The sequence below is a fragment of the Pyrus communis genome, chromosome 4 (genome assembly GCF_963583255.1).
Source record: "Pyrus communis chromosome 4, drPyrComm1.1, whole genome shotgun sequence".
Lineage (NCBI taxonomy): Eukaryota > Viridiplantae > Streptophyta > Magnoliopsida > Rosales > Rosaceae > Pyrus > Pyrus communis.
This window is the reverse complement of record NC_084806.1, coordinates 25,276,810-25,298,122: the sequence shown is the minus strand read 5'-3', so window position 1 is coordinate 25,298,122 and position 21,313 is coordinate 25,276,810. Positions and strand designations below refer to the sequence as shown.

At 37.0% G+C, this 21,313-nt stretch overlaps 2 protein-coding genes across 2 annotated transcripts; one reads left to right on the top strand and one right to left on the bottom strand.

Annotated features, from left to right (window-relative positions):
- Positions 1-1,159: 1,159 nt before the first annotated feature.
- Positions 1,160-3,283, bottom strand: LOC137732878 (PTI1-like tyrosine-protein kinase At3g15890). Its single transcript, XM_068472135.1, has 4 exons — positions 3,231-3,283; positions 2,864-3,020; positions 2,507-2,769; positions 1,160-1,862 (listed from the first exon to the last, which is right to left on the bottom strand). Exons 1-4 carry the CDS (start codon positions 3,281-3,283, stop codon positions 1,160-1,162), a joined length of 1,176 nt encoding a protein of 391 aa, XP_068328236.1.
- Positions 3,284-9,067: 5,784 nt separating this feature from the next.
- LOC137732877 (uncharacterized) lies at positions 9,068-11,462 on the top strand. Its single transcript, XM_068472134.1, has 4 exons — positions 9,068-9,235; positions 9,329-9,521; positions 10,621-10,767; positions 10,921-11,462. Exons 1-4 carry the CDS (start codon positions 9,068-9,070, stop codon positions 11,460-11,462), a joined length of 1,050 nt encoding a protein of 349 aa, XP_068328235.1.
- Positions 11,463-21,313: the final 9,851 nt, after the last annotated feature.

Genomic DNA, 21,313 nt, shown 5'->3' with positions numbered 1-21,313 from the left:
TGTTTTAGAAGATGGTTCTTGGTGCAGGGCCATGAGCAAATTCCTTGGGATGAAGGGAGTACCTCGACATTGAGGGGAAAGAAAGGGAAACCCATGAAATTCAAACTGCAATTTAACCCAAATTTGGTGGAATTCTTCTGGAATTCAATGATATTGGTTCAAAAATCACGACACCATGTTGGATTTTCCCAAAAAATTGCACAACAAGGCCGTGGTCTTACTTCGGGCGAGTTGGGTTTTCTAGGTTGGACGCCATAAGCGTCGGGTTTCAAGGAGCTTGTTGCTCTGTGTTTGCTCGAGGTCACGGGTTCGAAGAACCCAGATGGCATTTTCAATTTTTCTCTTTTTTTTTTTTTTTTTTTTTTCAAATTATAAAATTCAATTATATGCATATACAATTTAATAATTTAATGCATGTACATATATTTGATGCAATTCATGGCAAATATCAAATTCACATAATTTAACAATTATGAATATAATGCTTACACAATTTATGTAGAATCTGAAATTCGAAAAACATAAAGTTGGGTCATGCATTATGGTGAATGTTCATGTTATCAGTGCTGCAAAAATATCGAGATAAAAACCGTTGTTTTGGAAGAACCTGATTGCGTGATGATATGGATGAAATAGTTTGATGCAAAAAAAACTCCTCGTCAGATTCCTAAGCGTAACTAAGGGGAAGGGGCTGGCATCAAGGAGAGATGTGTTTGTAGAATCGTAGGGGAATGTGTGTGTTATTCCCTCCTATGTAGTGCCTTTATTTATAGTACTAACAGGGAGAAGAAATCCTTCATCCCCTAGGAATACATGTCCATTTAGGAAAGAATAACTAGAACCAAATCTAATCTAGGATTTACACAATCACACTTAAACTAGAAAAGTTTATAACATCCTCATTTTTTTAGATGAATTCAATGTCAATTTATTATGATTGATTCATTATGTGGCTTACCTCAAATCAATAGGACACAAAATCAAATAATTTGGTCAAAAGATAATGGCAATCGCATATTATAACATCTTTAAATTTGCGTAAGGACCAAGGGAATAAAAAGTCTGTCAAGCCCCTCTCACAAATCAATTTCTCTTGTATGGAAAACAATTGCTTGTTGTTCATATTGACAAATCAAGAGCTATATATAGATGAGCAAAATCAAATTAATACTCTCTCACACATATTTCGCCGTTCTCTTTCCTTGTAAGGATCCTGCATTTTCTGCACCTCTATAGCACTGAAAACTCCATACCCGTTAGTACTTTCGTCCGTCCCTCCATCTTCATCATCATCGGTAGCTTGGTCGAGGGCCAGAAGCTCCTCCTTGTATCTCACACTTTCAATTCTCAATGGTTTCATCTTGATTTGAGCCTCATACCCTTTTAAAAGATCTACCACTTCCTTAATCTTGAGCCTTTTCTCAGGGTCACTTTTCACACAAAGTGCAGCAACATTGATAGCTTGCTTCAGTTGGCCTTCATCAAAGTTTCCTCTGAGTCTTGGGTCTGCAAGTTCCTTAAGTCTGCCTTTGGTTATAAGTGGCTCTGCCCACTCAGTGATCGTCCTCTTAACTCCGCCAGGGAGTTTTTCTATGGGCTTTCTTCCAGTTACGAGCTCTAAAAGAAGAATCCCAAAACTATAAACATCACAGCTCTCTGAGACTTTTCCCCACATGGCATATTCAGGTGCTAGGTAACCCAAAGTTCCCTTGACTCGAGTAGTCATGTGGCTCACACCTTCGGGGATTAGCTTGGCAAACCCAAAGTCTGCAACTAGTGGTTCGAAATCTGAATCCAACAGCACATTGCTAGCCTTTATATCTCTATGAATGATGTGGGGTGTCACCTCATGGTGTAAGTACCTACAAACCACAAATAGGATGGGAATGCACAGGTTAAACAATTGTCAAATCATTTTTATAGGCAAAATTAGTGTAGCATTTGGGAAATTTGGTTTTTGCTTGAAAAATTGTGAAAAATGATGAAATTATTATCTGCCTCACATTTACTTATTTCTTTAGACAAACCATCTATATAATAAGTATTCTCTAGATTGTGATTATAGACCATACGTTTGGGCGAAAATCAACACAATCAATTGTGTTCATATTTCCAGTCTAGTAAGGTAATAATCCTATTTAACCAAACAGTATGTCAAGAGAACATTTCTCCTCAACATGTGATCTAAAGACATAAGCATCTAAATGCTAGAAAAATATTGAGGGTTACTGTTGGTTACTTTTCTATTGTGCATGCTGATCCAATTATAAGAGAAAATTGACCTTCAAATTTCATGTGCAAGAGATGTCAATAATATTCCAAATGGTTCTTAACTGCGTAATTATTATTGTATTTGTCAATTTCTTAGTGAGTTGGAGGGCACAAGTTGGTGGACTCGATCAACCAACACTTCCATATATGATTTTGATCAATCGTAGCTTCAAACTAAACCATGCATGTGTATATAAATAATTAAATGTATAACTTATGTTATACTGCTGCTTACAGGAGGCCTTCTGCTGAGCCAATAGCAACTTTCATTCTCCTTTTCCAATCCAGCCGAACTTCACTTGCAAATTGGCCATGCAAGTGAGAAAGTAAACTAAGATTTGGCATGTAATCATAGACAATAAGGCGTTGATCTGCCCCAGCATAATAGCCCCTAAGTCCCAACAAATTCTTGTGCCTAACCCTTCCAAGAACTTCTACCTCAACTGCAAATTCCATTTCAGCTTTTGAATTCATTGCTTTCAACTTCTTCACAGCAATCTGAATATAAATTATTTACTCAAAAATTATATATAAAAAAAAAAGGGTAAGTAGCGTATTAGGATACTAATTAATTAGTTTTCTTTTTCATTACCTGTAGACCATCACTGGTCTTTCCCCAATAAACACTTCCAAACCCTCCCTCTCCAAGCAAATTGTCATCACTAAACCCATTCGTAGCTGTATGCAACTCCTTGTACGAAAATATTCTCCATGATGTGTGACCTGCTCCACCAACTTCCCGAGTAGCCCTAAAAATACCAAAGCAAAACTTAATTTCTGGATTTTTTTTTCCTTTTTTCTTGCAGAAAACTTAAGTTCTCATAACAAAATGTCAATCTCAGCTAAACTAGGCCACCTAGATTTATCGCATAAAAAAAAAAAAAAAAAAAATTAGCCTGTTTAATTTTGAATTGGGATTTAGGCAAAAAAGAGGAAAAAGGTCGAAATTTTTAACATACCTTTCTTCGTCTACCTTCTCTGAACTACAGCAAGCACTCACGGATGATCCCATAGTATGGACTTGGGATGGGTACTTTAAAATTTGAGTTGATCTAATTATATAGTAAGCTTGCTTAAGAAATTATTCAGTGTTAACCTCTTAAATTAACCATATTAGTTGTGTTCTGGCTTATATATAATATCATAGATGCGACGTAAGAGCCGACCTGGGCCGGCATGTGTTGAATATCAAGTTGCTTGAACGGTTGTAACTAAACTTGATAATAAAATGAAACAAAAATTTACCATCCAGATATTAATTAATATAATAAACCATCCTGCAATATGATGTACTAAATTACCATGTGACCTTCAGGACATAATATCTCTCATACCAATTTGTTAATTAATTGAGTATTTGTGGGATGGTCCGTCAATAATATGTTAATTACTTCAGGACAATAATATGTTGGAGACTAGCTTTGAAATTTTCTCTTACCATTTTGTACGAGAATTGAATTTAATCGGCTTGAAGATATATGGGAGATATGGGCTAAGTGAGTCATAATAATGAGCTATGGAACTCATCATTCATATGAGTCGAATATGAGATATCTCACTTATAGATGAAATAATACTTCTAAACCGTAGTGATAGTGGCTATAGAAGACATTATTAGTTTGACATCTTTATTTAAAGGAGAGAGAAGCAAATTTAGGATCTCGACTAATAAAACGAGGAATTTAGCAAATTTGGTTAACCAATGTGCTCTAATCTCTGCACCCAAATTCGAACGTTCTTTTTCACAATTTGGTCTTACCTGTTCGTGCTAAACCAATTCGTTGAAGAAAGCTTCACTAATGCCAAGCCGGGCGCCATAGACTTTGATAACATGTCCCAATCCCTAATTCAGGATAACTATTCTATTCTTCGTAAACAAAAAGTTAAATTAAATAAAGCAAGGATTTACTTGACAGCATGAGATATACACACATATATATGTATGAACTCTCTTGACTTTCATTCTGAAGTGTCAAAATAAAGTTTTAAAAAGGATCACATCACCTTCACAATCCTAGCATCAGTAAATATCATTCTCCAAGTCCTATACATATATCTAATCATAAAATTGCCAATTGGTGCGCATTGATCTGTTACTTTTGTTGATATTCACATTCATTTTTCTAGTTCAGAAGATTTAATTTAAACATATTGCATTTGATTTTGAGTTTATTGCCTAATTAAAATATATACACCCACAAGATTAATAATCTAATTATCTAAGGGCGGACCTAGGAATTTGCAAAGGGGTGGACAAATTTATTTTTGTTGTAGTATGGAGTGAAATTTAGGTGTTGGGGTACGCTAACTTTCTCTCTGTTGTGCAATATTAGACTTAGTTTTTCATAACATGCTTCTTTTTAAAAAAAATTCATATTTTAAAACTTGAGGTGGCCTAGAGCCTTGGGCAACCACTAGCTGGCTCCACCCTTGTAATTATCTGATACACGAAATCTTCAAGGTTTATTTGTTTGATTTTAACATTTTGTACTAAGTAGATCGTTTGTTAAGTTTGAGAGACATTTTGTCAATCATTTTTTAGTAGTTGTCACCCAAAGGTATATAAAACGAACTTGTCTCAGATTGTATTTGAAATTTAAATTCAAATCAAGTTTTAAATAAATAAACGACATTCCAAGTGAGAGATCCGAAAATTTCTTCGGTCCTTTACATGTGGCCTCTGCATTTTTTTAATCATTGATCAAAGATTTTTGGAGTTTCCTCTATCTCATTTCGTTTTCATTGAGTTTTCATATTAGAAGTATTCTTTTGTACATGGACTCTCCTAATTCAAGCACAGTGATGCTGCCACCATTTTCCCTTTGGATGATACCAGCATTCACTTACGCAAAATAATTAATTCTTTGATAATGCGACACAAAGCTTCGAGATTTAGATTTAAATGATGTGTCATTAATAAGAAATAAACACGTTAATCAAAATTTAAGTAATATTCAATCATCGACTTTCATAACATTATGTTTACAAAATTTAATTTACAAATTTGGGGCTTGTTTGGAAGTGTTTTTTTATAATGATTGAAAACACTATTGGTGAAAGGTTTTTTGGGTTCCAAAGCACTTGAAGTGCATTTTGGAAGAAGCACCAGTTATGTACTTCTTCTAGGAAGGATTTTCAAGTGTTTTTTTAGGATTTACTTACATTATTAATTACTAAAGATTAGTTTCAAAAGAATTTTCATCAAAAACGCTTTCAATCATTGTAAAAGCACACTTCCTAACTTACTCTTAATCTCCCTAGCATTACCCTATATTTTATAATCGAATGACCATTTCAGACCGGGTTGGACCCCTAATTTTCTTCTAGCAGCTCTACTTCGACTGATGTTCTTCTCTGCCCTTCCATTTGTGCGTTTGATGGTTTACCGAGACCGATTCCTTAATTGTTAGAACGAAGCCTCTGGTTCTTGGCACCAAGTCTAATTCTTGGGAGTTTCTTCTGGGCGTCAAGTTTTGATCAACCCCTTTCGGTTTTCACATTACTTAATAAAATTAAGAAAAGACAAACACGACTTGATGATTTCCAACACAGTACGGTATGTACAGTACAATCTTGTGTATTCCTTACTAATATTTTAATGGTTCTTAACATAAGGTTTTTATAACAAATGATTCCTGAAATTAACCCACCTCATCAAGATGGTTCTTACAATTGAAAATCAATTAATGTAGTCCATGAAAATTGGTGTTGCAAATCAATATGGTCCTTCTGTCAAAAATTCTGTTATGTGCTGATGTGACACATAACTGGGTCTCACCAATATAATTAAATATTGCTATGTGGATTTAAAATATTTAAATAAAAAAATATTTATATAATTAAAAACTTAAAAAAAAAAAAGAAGAAAAAAAAGAAGATGACTATTCATCATCTTCTTCCTCTCCCATCCGAGTAATCACAGGAGCAAATCCGTCGTTTGCGCCCTGCTAGTACGGCCTTCGAGGTCAACCAATCTTTAACTTCCGCCACTCCGTCCAATCTTTTGCCTTTTCGGGTCGGGCACGGGTTCGACTGGCACAAGCTGGAGCCCAAGTACCCTCTAATCATCGACGCATCGACATACTCACGACAAAGGTTTGCAATGCGAATTCCGATGGTAATTCCTCCATTAATCTGCTTTTCTTCCCATAATTTCACATTTTCTAATTTACTTTAATTACATTTTGTTATGTTCTGTGATTGCCTTGATCACAAGTAACAAGATTTTGGGTAGAATTGTAATGTTTGAGGGTCAAAATGTAATGTTTTGGGGTCATTATGTAATTTGCCTTTCTTTTATGCAGTTTGTTAAGGAGTCGAGGTTGTTTGCCATGTGGCAGTATCACATTGGAGGGGTTTGTTAGTGCTATAATACTCTCTCTCTCTCTCTCTCTCTCTCTCTCTCTCTCTCTCTTGTTGCAACGGTTAGAAATGAAATCACAATGAAAAAATAATTTTACAAAATATATTTCCATCTTCGTCCTCTCGCCATTCTCTGCTACTCTTGTTGAAAGTTAAGGTTGAACTAGTGACCGAAATTGGTATCTAACATTGGTATTAGCCTCCGATCTTGGTTGCCCTTCTGTGCATGCCGCCACACTACCACAACCTGCTTCATTGCTATGGATGCTCAAGCAGCTGAGTTGGAAGCCTTCATGGCTGCCATTCCTTCTTTGATCGAAGAATTGGTTGCTAACATCTTGGATACCAAACTCTAGATGTACTTTGAGCAATTCTGACGTGAACTCCATTATCGTGGTCCTAGAGAAGGTCCATCCCACATTGTGGTGCCTAAAAAACTAGATCCTTCTGCTTTTGGCCAACTTAAACGACTGCGAAGCCCGATCCATGACGACGATGATCCCTTACCATGTCCTCAGTGGTTTCATAAGCTTGATTTTCCTAGATTCACTAAGGGAGATGATCATCTCGCTTGGATTTTTAAAGATAAACAATATTTTTCCTTCTATAACATTCCTACTGTTCATCGTGTTCTCACTGCTTCTTTTCATTTGGATGGGGAGATTTTATAGTGGATTCGTTGGCTTGACTGTGTTTGTACTACTCCGAGTTGGGAGGAATTCACTTGTGCTTTTTGCCGTGAGTTTGGCTTTTCCGAATTTGAAGACAGTGTCGAGGCCTTGTTCAAGCTTCGCTAAACATGTACCAGTCGCGAATACCTTACCGAGTTTTGTCGTTTGGCTACTCGAATAGCTGACCTTGGTCCAATTCTGCTTAAGAGTTGCTTCTAAGAAGGACTTAAACGTGAACTGAAATTTGATGTTAAATTGTTGAAACCCGCAAATGTTTATGAAGCAATTGCTCTTGCTGTCTAATTGGATACCAAGCATTCTAAGTTAAAAAATTTTCCTCCTAAACCAACTCCACCAATTAAATCCTTATACGTAGTCCATACTCCTACTACATATCCGGTGCCTCGAGTGGGAAACTTGGCCATTAAGAAACTCACTCTGGAAGAGATTCAAAGGAAGAGGGAAAAGGGTGAGTGCTGGTTTTGCACTGATAAATGGACCAGGGGACATAAATGTGGAGTAAAACAATTGTTGATGCTTGATGTGGTTAATGATGAATCTGTTATGATACAACAGGAGCTTCTTCATATGGAGCTCAGTGAATGTGCATTTTATGGTACCAAGGCTAGGCAGGCTATTCAAAACATGAAGGTGGATGATGTTGTTAATGGTCAGGCTGTGAAAATCCTCTTGGATTCTGGCACTACACATAATTTCATTGATTCCAAATTGCTTAAGCAATGAGGGCAACAAGTTCATCCCACCAAAGCATTTGAGGTGATGATAGCGGATGAAGGGAAGGTCAAAAGTTTAGGGTGTTGTAAATCAACTTCACTCACTACAGAAAGGTATAAATGTGCAGTAGGTCATTGCACTTTGCTTTTAAAGGGCTATGGCACTGTGCTTGGGGTCCAATGGCTCTCCTCAATTAGTCTTGTCCTTTGGGATTTCCAGTTGCTGACTATGGAGTTTGTAAAAGATAATCAGCAATATAGTTGCATCATAGCCTTACTACAATGCCACTCATTCAAGAAATTTCTCTGCAGCACCTTGATAAGGAAATTTACATTTCCAATTAGGGTTGTCCTTATATTCGATGGAAGGGGAAAAACTTGAAGCTAGTGATCTCACTCAGTCTTAACTATAGGAATTACAATGTTTATTGGGGCAGTTTGAGGAAATCTTTGTTTTACCCTCTAAACCACCACCCTCCAGAGTTCATGATCATCACATACCATTGGTACCAGGAGCAAAACCACCAAATATCAAACCCTATCATTGTGGTCCCTTACAGAAAATAGAAATTGAGAAAGTAGTTTAAGAGCTATTGGAAGCTAGGTTTATAAGACCTAGTCATAGTCCCTTTTCATTCCCAGTGCTGCTAGTGAAAAGGAGGGTACATGGAGGATGTGTGGTGATTATAAGGAGCTTAATGCTCTTACCATCAAGGATACATATCCCATCCTTTAATTGATGATTTGCTTGATGCGCTGCATAGAGCTATATATTTCTTAAAGCTTGACCTAAGATTAGGTTGTCACCAGATATTGCTGAACAAAGAGATATTGCTGAACAAAGTTGTAGAGGCCTCTGTAAGTAACTCCACTTGATAAGCACTGACCAAATTGTTTTAGAATACGAAGTGGACCGCCATCTTTATCTTGAAGTTTACCGAATTTACCTCTTGGAAACCTCTCTTTGTGCAAATTAATCCACACTAAATCTCAGTATTCTCATCTACTGACAAGCTTCCTTGGCAAAAAATGTACACCTTCAAGTACATTCTTGAAGACGTTGCCAAGACTGCATTTAGTACTCATGAAGGACATTATGAGTTCTTAGTCATGTCTTTTGGTCTTATTAATGCACCTGCCAATCTTCAAAATTCGATGAATGATCTCTTCAAACCATTTCTCAGGAAATTTATGTTGGTATTTTTTGATGACATCTTAATAGGCAACAAGTCTTGGGAAGACCACTTGGTTCATTTACAACAAGTTTTTTAGATATTGCAATGCAATCAGTTGTCTTTGAAAAAATCGAAATGCTCATTTGGTCAAAGTAAAGTGGAATACTTAGGCCATGTTGTGTTTAAAGATAGTGTGGTTGCAGATCCTAGCAAACTACAAGCAATTACTGATTCGCCTGTGCTAAGGAATGTCAAGGAATTAAGAGGGTTTCTGGGATTCATTGGTTACTACAAGAAGTTTGTTCCTGGTTATAGAAAAATATGTCAGCCCTTGTACAATCTTACCAAAAAAGATAGATTCTGTTAGGGAGTGGATCCTTAGAAGCCTTTGAAAAATTCAAGAAGATTATGTCTTCACCTCAGGTATTGGCACTACCTAATTTCAATCAACCATTTGAATTGGAGTGTGATGCTTCAGATAATGGAATTAGGGCAGTACTACAATAAAATAACAGACCAATTACCTTCACTAGCCAGGCATGAGGACCTAAGAACCAAGCTCTTTCCACCTATGAAAGAGAATTGATTACAATAGTTCATGCTGTGAAAAAAATGATAAAACTATTTGCAAGGGAAACATTTCATAATCAAGACTAATCACAACAGTCTCAAGTATTTCCTAAGTCAAAAAGCTAATACTCTTTTTTAGCAGAAATAGGTTTCAAAACTCCTGGGATTCGACTATGAGATTCAGAATATGAGTGGAATAAAAAACACAGTGGTTGATGCACTCTTTAGAATACCAGGTATCAACTCTAATCCTGTGCAAAATCTTATTAACTTTGACATGGAACTCACTACAATATCTTACCCTTATTTTGGTTGGATGGATGACATAAGGAGGAGTTCTGAAAATGATAAGTGGATTATAGAAAGAGTTAAACCTGTGCTTGACAGTTCTAAAAAAAAGCTAGTGATAATGTTGCAGTCTCTAAATACACATTGGATAGTGGATTCTTGTGCTATAAGAAGAGGATAATGTTGAGCCCTACATCACCTTGGAGACACAAAATTATTGCAGAATATCACTCTACTCTTGGAGCAGGTCACTAGGGGGTGGTACAAACCTATCACATGATTAGAAAGGGGTTCTATTGGTAGTGGATGAATAAAGACATTAGAAACTTTGTATTTGAATATGGTATGGTCAACAAAACAAAGTGAAAACCATAGCACCTCATGGCCTATTACAACCATTATCCATCCCACAAAAGAATTGGTCTGACATTAGCATGGATTTCATAGTTCGTTTCCCAAAGTGTAGAGGGAAAGTTGTGATAATGGTTGTGGTGGATAAACTTTCTAAATATGCACACTTCATTGCTTTTTCTCATCCATATACTGCAGGGACTGTGGCTCAAGCTTTCATTGAGCTTGTGTTCAAATTGCATGGAATGCCAAACTCCATTGTAAGTGATAAAGATCATGTGTTCATCAGTGCTTTTTGGAAAGAGTTTTTCAAGCTACAAGGTTCAAAACTGTGCATGAGTTATGGTTATCACCCTCATAGTGATGGGCAAACTGAGGTTATGAATAAGTGTTTGGAGACCTATTTAAGGTGTTTCATTGGGGTGCAGCCTAAGAAATAGGTGAATTGGTTGCCTTGGGCTAAGTGGTGTTTCAATGCATCACATGACACATCAGCAGGTTTTACACCTTTTGAATTGGTCTATGGTCGTTCCCCACCTCATATAGCTCCATATGAAGTAGGAGTTGCAAAGACGGATTCTATGGAACAAAGTCTGGTACAAAGGGATAACATACTAGCTATTCTCAAGCATAACTTGGAACTTGCACAAAAAAAAATGAAAATTCAGGCTGATATAAGAAGAACTGAGAGACATTTCAATGTGGGGGATTGGGTTTACCTGAAGCTAGTTCCTTTTCAGTTGCAAACACTTGCTACACACAGTAATCACAAACTGCAACCTAGGTTATATGGCCCTTATGAAGTTTTGGAAAAAATTGGTGTGGTAGCCTATAAGTTGAAGTTACCTGAAGGAACAAAAATACATCATGTATTCCTTGTAAGTAGCTGCAAGAAGCAAATGGGGGAAGAAGTGGTTCCAAGTGTGAACTTACCTATTATAGCAGGTGATGGATTGGTGCAGAACCTACCTCAAGCCATCTTGGCTAGAAGGATGTATAAGAAAGGAAATGCAGCTAGTGTGCAATTACTGGTGCAATAGTATAGACAAGAAGCAACAGAGGCTTTATGGGAGGACTTTGATGCTTTCAAGACAAGATACCCTGACTTTTTAGTTTGAACCTTGTGGACAAGATTATTTTTCAAGGGGGAAGCATTGTTATGTTTGGTGATTACCTTGATCACAAGTAACAGGATTTTGGGTAGAATTGTAATGCTTGAGGGTCAAAATGTAATGTTTTGGGGTCATTATGTAATTTTCCTTTCTTTTATGCAATTTGTTAAGGAGTCTAGGTTGTGTGCCATGTGGCAGTTTCACATTGGAGGGGTTTGTTAGTGCTATAAAACTTTCTCTCTCTGTTGTTGCAACGGTTAGAAATGAAATCAAAACTAAAAAATAATTTTACAAAAAAATATTTCCATCTTTTTCTCGCCATTCTCTGCTACTCTTGCTACAAGTTAAGGTTAAACTAGTGGCCGGAATTGGTATCTAACACATTTTCGATTTAATTTTTTAATTTTGTATTTGAATTGTGGGGATGTGTTGCTTCATTGTGTGGTGGATGTGATATTAGTGGCTTTAGGCTTCTGGGTATCAAACATATAATTCTTGATTCGGAGCCGAAGTGGACGGGTGTAGCTGACACACCCCAACCCAGAATGTCCACTACGGTTTCGAATCAAGCTGTGTTGGCTGACACCTTCCAGGTGACGAAGCCATAAAGTGTAGTGATGTGGAAAGTGTGAATAAATTTAAACCTAAGAGTGCCTAAATACCAGAGTGCGTTGGTGAGCGGGAATGAACCCATTCACACGTGACGCCAGAGCATAAGTAAAGTATAGTAAAGTAGGTAAGGACTATACCCTCAGACGTAGCCACTTATACCAAGACTCGCCAAGAATCCTCGTCGATACGAACTTTCAGCAGCTAAAATCTGGAGGGGCGAAAAACAGAAAACGTGAGTGGGCAAAACAGCCAAAGCCTTTTAAAACCATTTCTCTTTCCAAAAAAAATAATAACCCCTCACTGTAAAACCCGTATAATTTCCCAGAAAATAGTAATACATACCTATGTAGAAATCATGCTCGAGATTAATGAAAACCAAGTATATGCCATGTCAAGTATCTCAGCAATAAAATAAGTAAGCCAGGTTAAATAAATCAATGTAACTGATATGTTAGCTGGAGTCACCTAACTTGACCTGTACGGCTGAGCCTATAGCTCATCTACTAATTCATGCACACAAGTCGGAACCACTTAATGTGATCTGTACGACAGGCTGGGTGTAAATAAGTATGCTCAAGTGCTACGATCACGTGAAGGCTGTGAGACGAATCGTAGGTCACCAACGAGTCGGAACCACCTAATGTGGTTTGTACGACAGGCTAGCACTTGATTTGGATCCAAGTTGAGCGTGCGGTGCGGGAGGTGAACGATCACGTGAAGGCTAGGCCCTGGCCACAGACGGAGGACTAACACCGGAGTGCAAGATAATGAGCACTAAATGCATCTAAACATAACCATACTCACCATAGTCACTATCATTGTGATATACTCACCTGAAACTTACTTGCGCCTCCGCAACATCAACAAATATTATGCATATGTATACTAATGCATATACCAACATATAATGTAATTGACATGGCATTTAAAAACGTAAATCCATTTAACACAGTTCTGGGAAAATGTAAAGCATATATGTGTGTGTGTGTGTGTGTGTGTGTGTATAGAAAACCAAAAGCCCACTCACTGAGATCCGCGCTACACTCCCTAGCACGAATATCGAAATGTCTCGAATGATCGTCACCTAGAACAATTATCAAGCCAAATCTCAGAATCCTTATCAATAGAACATGTAACTTACATAAAACAAATCCCCAAGGATGTTCTAGAATGATTTAAGACCCATTGACCAAAAGTCAGCCGTCGATCAAAGATCGATGGTAGGGTCCACAACCATACGTAACTCGATCTGAAAGATCCGCATCTCAAATTTCCAATCCGTAACTTCCAAAGATACACATTATGCTTCTAGAACAACATACTAAATTTTCATTATGATCTAACTGCTGGATCTCTGCCAATTGCAAATTCAAGTGGCGGTTAACGTTTTATTTTATAAACTTACAATTCCAATTCGGGAAGATCCGTATGTCGGATTCTCGATCTGTAAGTTTCTATGGTCCTCAAAATTTTAATTACTATAACATATCAAAGTTTAGTGACGATCCAACGATCGGATCGTCAATTACTATAATGTTCAAGTGGCGGACCTTAACGAAATTTTGCCGAATTCTGCAGATTTTGCAGATTTTATGGGCAATATTTGGAACTCTATATCTCACTTGTTTCTCAACAAAAATCGACCCATAATATACTAAAACAAAGCTAGAGAAGTTTAGAACAAGGTTATATCTGCTTGGAGTCCAAATGGTCGCCGACGGTGGCCAGAAAATTGCCTGAAAGACGGCTGTCTGAGGGAAAACAAGGAAACTCTCCAGAATTTCTGGGTAACCCTTCAACGTCCATAACTTTGTCAATACTCAACGAAATCAAGTAATTCAAGAACAGAAATCATAGTTATCGACGAGACGAAGAGATTGATACCTACATGATGGCTATCTTGCCGTGATTTAGCCGTAAAACGCCTCGAAAGTGGCGAAGGTTGCCGAAAATTGGACAAACTTTAAATCGTTATAACTTTCTCATTTCTCCACCAAATCGCATGATCCAAACATGAAAATTCATCTACAAAATGAGGAATCGATTTGTACCTGTTTTGAGTTCAAAAAATGGCTAGGAATTGTCTGAATCAAGCCTAGAAATCTCGGCCCAAAACCTTGTTCTTCGAACTCGAGGTTAGGATTCGTTTTCAATGAAACAAAACTCAAAACTGGGTTTATGGTGGTGAAGACATGCAGATAATGGTGGTTTTGACGTTTAACAAGACGAAATTTTTGGTGATGATGGTGGTTTGTTTCACGGGAAAAAGGGAGAGCCAAGAGAGAATTACTGAGGAGCTACGGAAGAAGAAGAAAAAGAAAAAGAAAGAGAGTTCCAGAAAAGTGGGGGTGGCTTCACGCGGCACTCATCCAATGGTCAGACAAAATACCACCTGTGTTTCAAATGAAAAATTACCAAAGTGCCCTCCACTTTTAAAGGTTCGTAGAATCTTCGTTATAACTCCAAATTACATTTTGCTTGAGCCAATGCGTCCGAAGCGACGAGTACTACGAGGATACGCCAAGAAAACGAGTTTTACGTGACACGACACAGTAGTCAGCAAAAGTCAACGCATTTGCCTCGAAGGGTATTTTTGTAAATTCACTTATTAAAATTATAAAAAAACCGTAAAATTGGAAATGGGTCATTACAGTAGCTTCCTCGGATGAGAGAAGAAGATGACGGTTTTTTTTTTTTGAATTATTAATTATCCAAAAATAGAAATTGTTTTTTTATTATTTTAAAGTATTTCTAATCCGCATGGCAATATTAATTAGTCTTGTGGAACCCATTTATGTGCCACATCAGCACATAACACAGTTTTTGACGGAATTGTGATGGAAGGGCCACATTGATTTCAGACACCTATTTTCAAGGACTACATTGATTGATTTTCAATTTCAGGGACCATCTTGATGAGTTGAGTAAATTTTAGGGACCGCTTGTGATAAAAACCCTTTAACATATATTTATTTATTTATTTATTTATTTTTATATTTAAAATGGTCCTTAAGAGCAAACTCATCACCTTGGTCTCTGAGATTTAAAATCGATAGAAGTGGCCATTGAGATTGTCCGATATCCATTGTGAAGAGCATCGATTTCTTGTGAGGAGGACAGGCAGCAAGTTCAATGATGTCATTCTAAAGAGGTTGTTCATTAGCGAGTTGAACATGGCCCCTCTGTGCCTTTCTCAAATGATTAAGTAAATGACCGAAAATGAGGGTAAGATTGCTTGTGGTGGTCGGGACTTTGATCGACGACATTTGGGTTTATAAGGTTCCATGTCTGATAGTGACCGCCCTCAAGTTCACCTTGTTAGAGCTAAGGTTGAGAAAGCAGGTGGCGAGTGCTTGACTTTTGACGAACTGGCTCTCAGAGCTCCTCTTAGCTAGAACATGATTCCTCTTAGAGGACCTAAGAATGCTCGTGAAGCTGTGAAGCATTTTGGACCTGCTTCTGGTGTTCTACACAGCCACACCAAAGCCTATATCTTACCTTCATCTATTTTTCTTATTCCCTATGACTTTCTTACCTTCAAGAGGAAGATATTTAGAAGTTTGAAGAATTCAGAAAATATCCAAAAAAAAAAGAAAAAAATGGTTGCAGCTTATTTTCATCCATTTGTGCAGTGACATCCATTTGTTTTCTTCTTTTCTCAGTCAGTTGACAAGGAAAAATTGATGACAAAGATGAGGATTGAGTTCTAAAAGATGAGAGAAATGAGAGTAAAGGGTGAAAAAGCAAGTGGAGAATTTGATTTGGCAAAAATATCTTCAATCTAACGAAGCTTTTTAATTGAATGACTAAAATGATAGATGGTGGAAAATCTCAAGGACCACTTCTATTGATTTAAATCTCAGGGACCAAAATAATGAGTTATGCCAATCTCAGTGACCATTTAGACAAAAAAGGCTATTTATTTTTCGTAATTTTTTGGTAAAGTCTTTCAAATACACCATTGAGTTTACACATGTGTTTGGGACTAAAATGTAGGATTTGGGCCGAGGAAAGATAGGTAGAGTGGGAAGGTTGTGACTCTCGGCCCAATGATAATTCTTCAGGCTAGTTGGTTCTCAGCCCATAGAAGCATGATTCGACCAAGTCCTAGTGGAGGTAGGATTATTAAAAGATTAGACTTAGCTGTGGCTTGTGTGAGTCCTAGTTGAAATAAGATTTCTAAGGATCAGGCAGGGTTTTGATAAGGCTCAAATTATGCTAGGAATAAAAACCTATGGCTGATTAGATAAAGAATAAATTAAGTGCATAAAGGAACTATATATAGAATCCTAGTTCAAGTCGTAGAAACCGAAACTAGATAAAGGTTGATTTCTGTTAAAAAAAGGGATTTAAGAGATAATTTCTAAAGGTATCCCAAGTGTGTGTTGAAAAGACATATTCCTATCAAGACTCTACCTCGGCAAGCTTAGTTATCACGAAATCCATCCCTATAAATAGAAGTGGTTCTGCAACATAAAAGGCATTTCAACTCAACAAACAATTCAAGTGCTCTATGTGTAAAACCTCGAAACTTCTCACAACCTTGAGAAAAATACTAATTATCATAACCCCTCCACCAACACATATTTAGTTCGTTGGAGTATCATTGGGTTGGCAACCGGCAATATATTCAATTTGCTGGAACATCACTAGAGTTGTAGAACTAATCGTCTAGGAGTACATTCAGTTTGGTGGAATAACAGTACCTTTAGTTAAGTTGATTATCCATCCAAGTCTTAGCTAGCGAAGAGACTTTGATTCTTTTGCCGAAAAAGGTCACTTCATTAGCGAAGTGAGGTGTTCTATGATCGGTTACTCACAAGTCCATTTAAGAGTTTGGCATTCAGACGGTCGAACAACATTCACGATAAAGACACTCATTTATTTTGGGTATCTTTGCCATTACAATCTGATACTGATACTGTGCACTTATTTTAGGTATCTTTCTTGATCATATTCGCATAGAGAAATAAGTAGCACATTTGGCACCACCACCACCACATCTAATATACTCACACGACCGAACTCGATTGAGAGTTAGGCCACATGCATTCACATGAAGGAAGTAGTTAGTGCAATATGTACGTAGCCTTTGAAATTTTTAGGGTCATTTAGGCATGTCAAGTGTGATCAAATGCAAAAAAAGAAAAAAAGAAAAAAGAAAAAAACCTATGAAGTTCATGACCACTGAAATCACTCAGTTTAGAAGAAAACAACAATGGAAAAAACATCTACAAATCCGGAAATTATGCTTTCGGGCTTTGAATTGGTACATGATTCTCATGTTTCCGTCATGCTAGACCATATGGCATCTCGGGAGGTGGAAATAAATCTCCGCTGACAGAAATTAACAATTGCGGCTATTATATGGCCACCAAACCAGCTGACTTTAGACTTCCAGAAGAGATGGTCAAGGAAGACGATGACGATGGTGATAAGGCCTCAGATGTTCTTCCTAAAACCTATATTCGATGCAAGCTTGCTAAACACACTAGACATCTTGAGCTTATCCTAGAGTGTGAGCTCGGCCGACTTATCCTCAAACAAGATACATCGAACCACTACTGTTGGAACCAAATTCGTGCACATCCGTGGACGAAGGAGAAATCCAGTCGGTCTTACCCTAATCTCTAATGAGAGGAAAATAAGGTTGATTGGGGGGGTGTAGTTGAATCTGGGAAGGAGAATCAAACCAAAAGTGTAGTTTTGAGGAAACATGGTGTGAACTATCCTTGATGAATAGCCTATGGCAGGGTGTTGACATATGAGATCTCCATGGATATGGATGCACGTATGTGGTGACGTGAGGGTCTTTGCTAGGCATAGAGAGAATATGTGTGTTGTAGAGAATATCAGACTTAGAGAAAAGTAAATGTGATGTCCCCTTGATAAATACACATGCTAGTGTATTTATAGGGATCTTGAGAGTTCTTGTAGGGAAAGTAATCTTCATCAAATCGGGAGATAATCTTGGAGGAAATCTAGGATAAGTTACATAATCCTCCTAGAATCATGATTGTATTACCTAACCCCCAAGATACCCTAATTTGACCTTAATGAGGTTTTCTTACTTAGGAGACAAGAAATATCTTTAATAGGCTAAGTTTATTCTACCGGACTACAGTCCATGGGCTTCGGGCATTCCGATCATTCTTTCGACATATCATGGTCCCACATGCCCCTAACTATGCTTCTGAGAATGTGCTCCGCTTCAAAGATGGATAATTATCAATGGACCCTGAGTGATTCATTGTATAGTAACTTCTCCGGAATGTGCGTCAGAATGACTTTCAAACTTCTTGTTGATCCAGAGCTAGCTAAGTCGGACTAGTCCTACTCGCTTATTATTCAAAGGTTTGATCTTTCAGAGTTTTGAATTATACTATAAACCCCTGGTTGAAGTTCCAGATGCATAGCTAAAATGCTAGATGCAAGGTGGATTGCACCTATATATTCTTGGAATGACTTAGATGCCTTAGGAATATATTGCTAAGTTTATTTTACTCAAGCCATTAAGTATGTTTTAGGAATATATTGCTAAGTTTATTTTACTCAAGCCATTAAGTATGTTAGAGAAAACACTTGGAAGTTTCATCCTTTGCTCCATAATCGCAGAATATAGTTTAATTTGTCAATCTTTCCGAAGTAAGCTAAATTTGAAGTAAGGAATACTGAGGCAAAACAAGAGTAAGCTTGTAGACCCGGGACAGAGTTTATCAAAACCCCCCTCAATGACATTGATTCGACTAATCAACATCACCTCCCAAACTAAGTGTTTATAAAATTTCCCATCACGATATTCAAAGTACTGATAGGTGCATTATTTATCATATTTTCATGTTAATTATCCCTAAGTTTTGTTAAAGAATTGTTTATAAAAGAGCCTTATTACTTTCCTTTCCTTAATTTCAGCCAATCTGCAAACTCAGGACCTTTTTGGTGATAATTTGACTTTCCGGAGGACTTTTGATGCAAAGCCAATTGGAGAAGGAAGCTATAGGCTAAAGAATGTTGTGTTCGAATTTCATAATTTCCCTTGAAGCCTTTCATTCCAGTGTTACAAATCAATCCTGTAGAAGTTATTTTCTCGTATAAATTGTGCCGCTGTGGGAGAATGAAGATTTGAAGGCTTTCTTGATTTTTCCTAGGACGTGCGATATATGCTTGGAAAGATAAGAGATAAAGATACGTTTCCCATATTTTTACATAATTTTTCAGAAAATAAATTGACCCCAATTTTGGGGTGAAAGACAAATGACGTGTTTCCCAAGCCAAGAAGGATTCTTTCCTAGTTTTGTGTCATTAATTGTTTAGGAGATGTCCTAAGCTCTCTCTAGAGATCCCGACATCATCCCACATCCATGTTACATTAAGCTTTTTGTCTCAAACTAAGATTACGATATACAAACAAATGTTAGTTCAAAGTGATTGAATCAAAATATATATATATATATATATATGCGCATTTACATACCTAAAGAAGCCATAAATAATAATATGAATGCACTGAAGAGAATACATAGAAGGCCTTCTACTCACATAGCTCTTATGTCTAATACTAGTGATAGTCTAGTGATCGAGTGAACGTAGTTCTGGTGAGCAGGGACGTTCATATTTATAAAGTATATTCATAACGTGATCCTAGCTATCATGGGATCAGTTAATATCCATTAACTTGAACGTTTAAATGAGGTTATGTATAATGTTCCTATAATCCCTTAATTCTAGGAGATTAGTTGTTGACATGGCCATGACTCCTAATTGGTTTAAACCCATGTTTAGGTATCCTTATTATGATACATGTAAGTTCAAAACCTAATATTCTCCCACTTTTGAACTTCCACTTATCATGTTCCTTGTCCAATACATTAAACAAATCCCTTAAGTGATCACTTGAGTCATGTCAACCATACAACAACTCATATCTGCCATGAATAGCTTCAAAGAGTTGAACCCCAGAAAACTCATACTTCATAATTTGTACTAACACTCTGAGATCACATCCCCCAAAACTACTCATGCATGATATTAACACAGCAAGCAAACATATTCAACATGTCTACTATTTACACTCTTACTGATCAAACCAAACATTATTGTCAAGCCTTTATTTGGCTCCAATGATAACCCTTTTACAATAACCAACTCATTAAACCTCGGTTTGATTAGTACTTCATCATTTCAAACGTAGCATATATATTTGTACATACACACAATAACTAAAACAATCGTCTTGAATTCATTGTTTAAAAACCAACATATTAATGCAATAATCCATGCTTATTCAATTTTTCATGAAAAATAGAAAAATGATGAAAGAAAATAACCTTCATGCATGCAGCACAAAAGCATCAAAATACTTGACAACACCCATTCATGTTACATGGTCTTTAAACACTCCAACTCCAAGTGGTTTTATGAGAGGATCTACTAGCATTTCTGAGGTATTAACGTGCTCAACGGAAACTATCCTAGCCTTCACCTTTTCCTTCACTAACTGATACTTTACATCCATCACCCTCGCTACACAGGACTTCTTATTGTTTTTAGAGAAGAACACTGATGCCTTATTGTCACAGAAAATGACAATTGGCCTTGTTATGCTTTGAACAATCTTCATTCCAGTGATGAGATTCCTCTAGAAGCCAGCTTGTTTTGTGGCCTTAAAACATGAAATATACTCTGCTTGCATTGTTGAACTAGCCAAGGTCTTTTTGTTTTGCACTTCTCCAAGATATTGCATTGCCATCCAAAAGAAAAATAAACCCACTCGTAGACCTCTTGTCATCCTCATAACCTACAAAATCAGAATCACAGTAGCTAACCAATTCTAATTTCTTTGTTTTCCCATACACCAAAATGTAATCTTTTGTTCTTTATAGGTACCTCATAACCTTTTTGGCTGTTGTCCAATGCTTTCCTCCTAGATTTGGTTGAAATCTCCCAAGCATACTTATAATAAAAGCCAAATCCGGTCTAGTGCACACTTGAGCATATATTAGACTGCCAACAATGGACACGTATGGCCTATTTGCCATCCCTTGTATTTCAATTTCATTACTAGGGCACTGAGACTTGTTCAACTTATCTCCTTTGCTCATTGGTGCTTCACCCTTTGAACAATCTTGCATGTTATCATTGCTTGCTAATAAAATGTCATCAACATA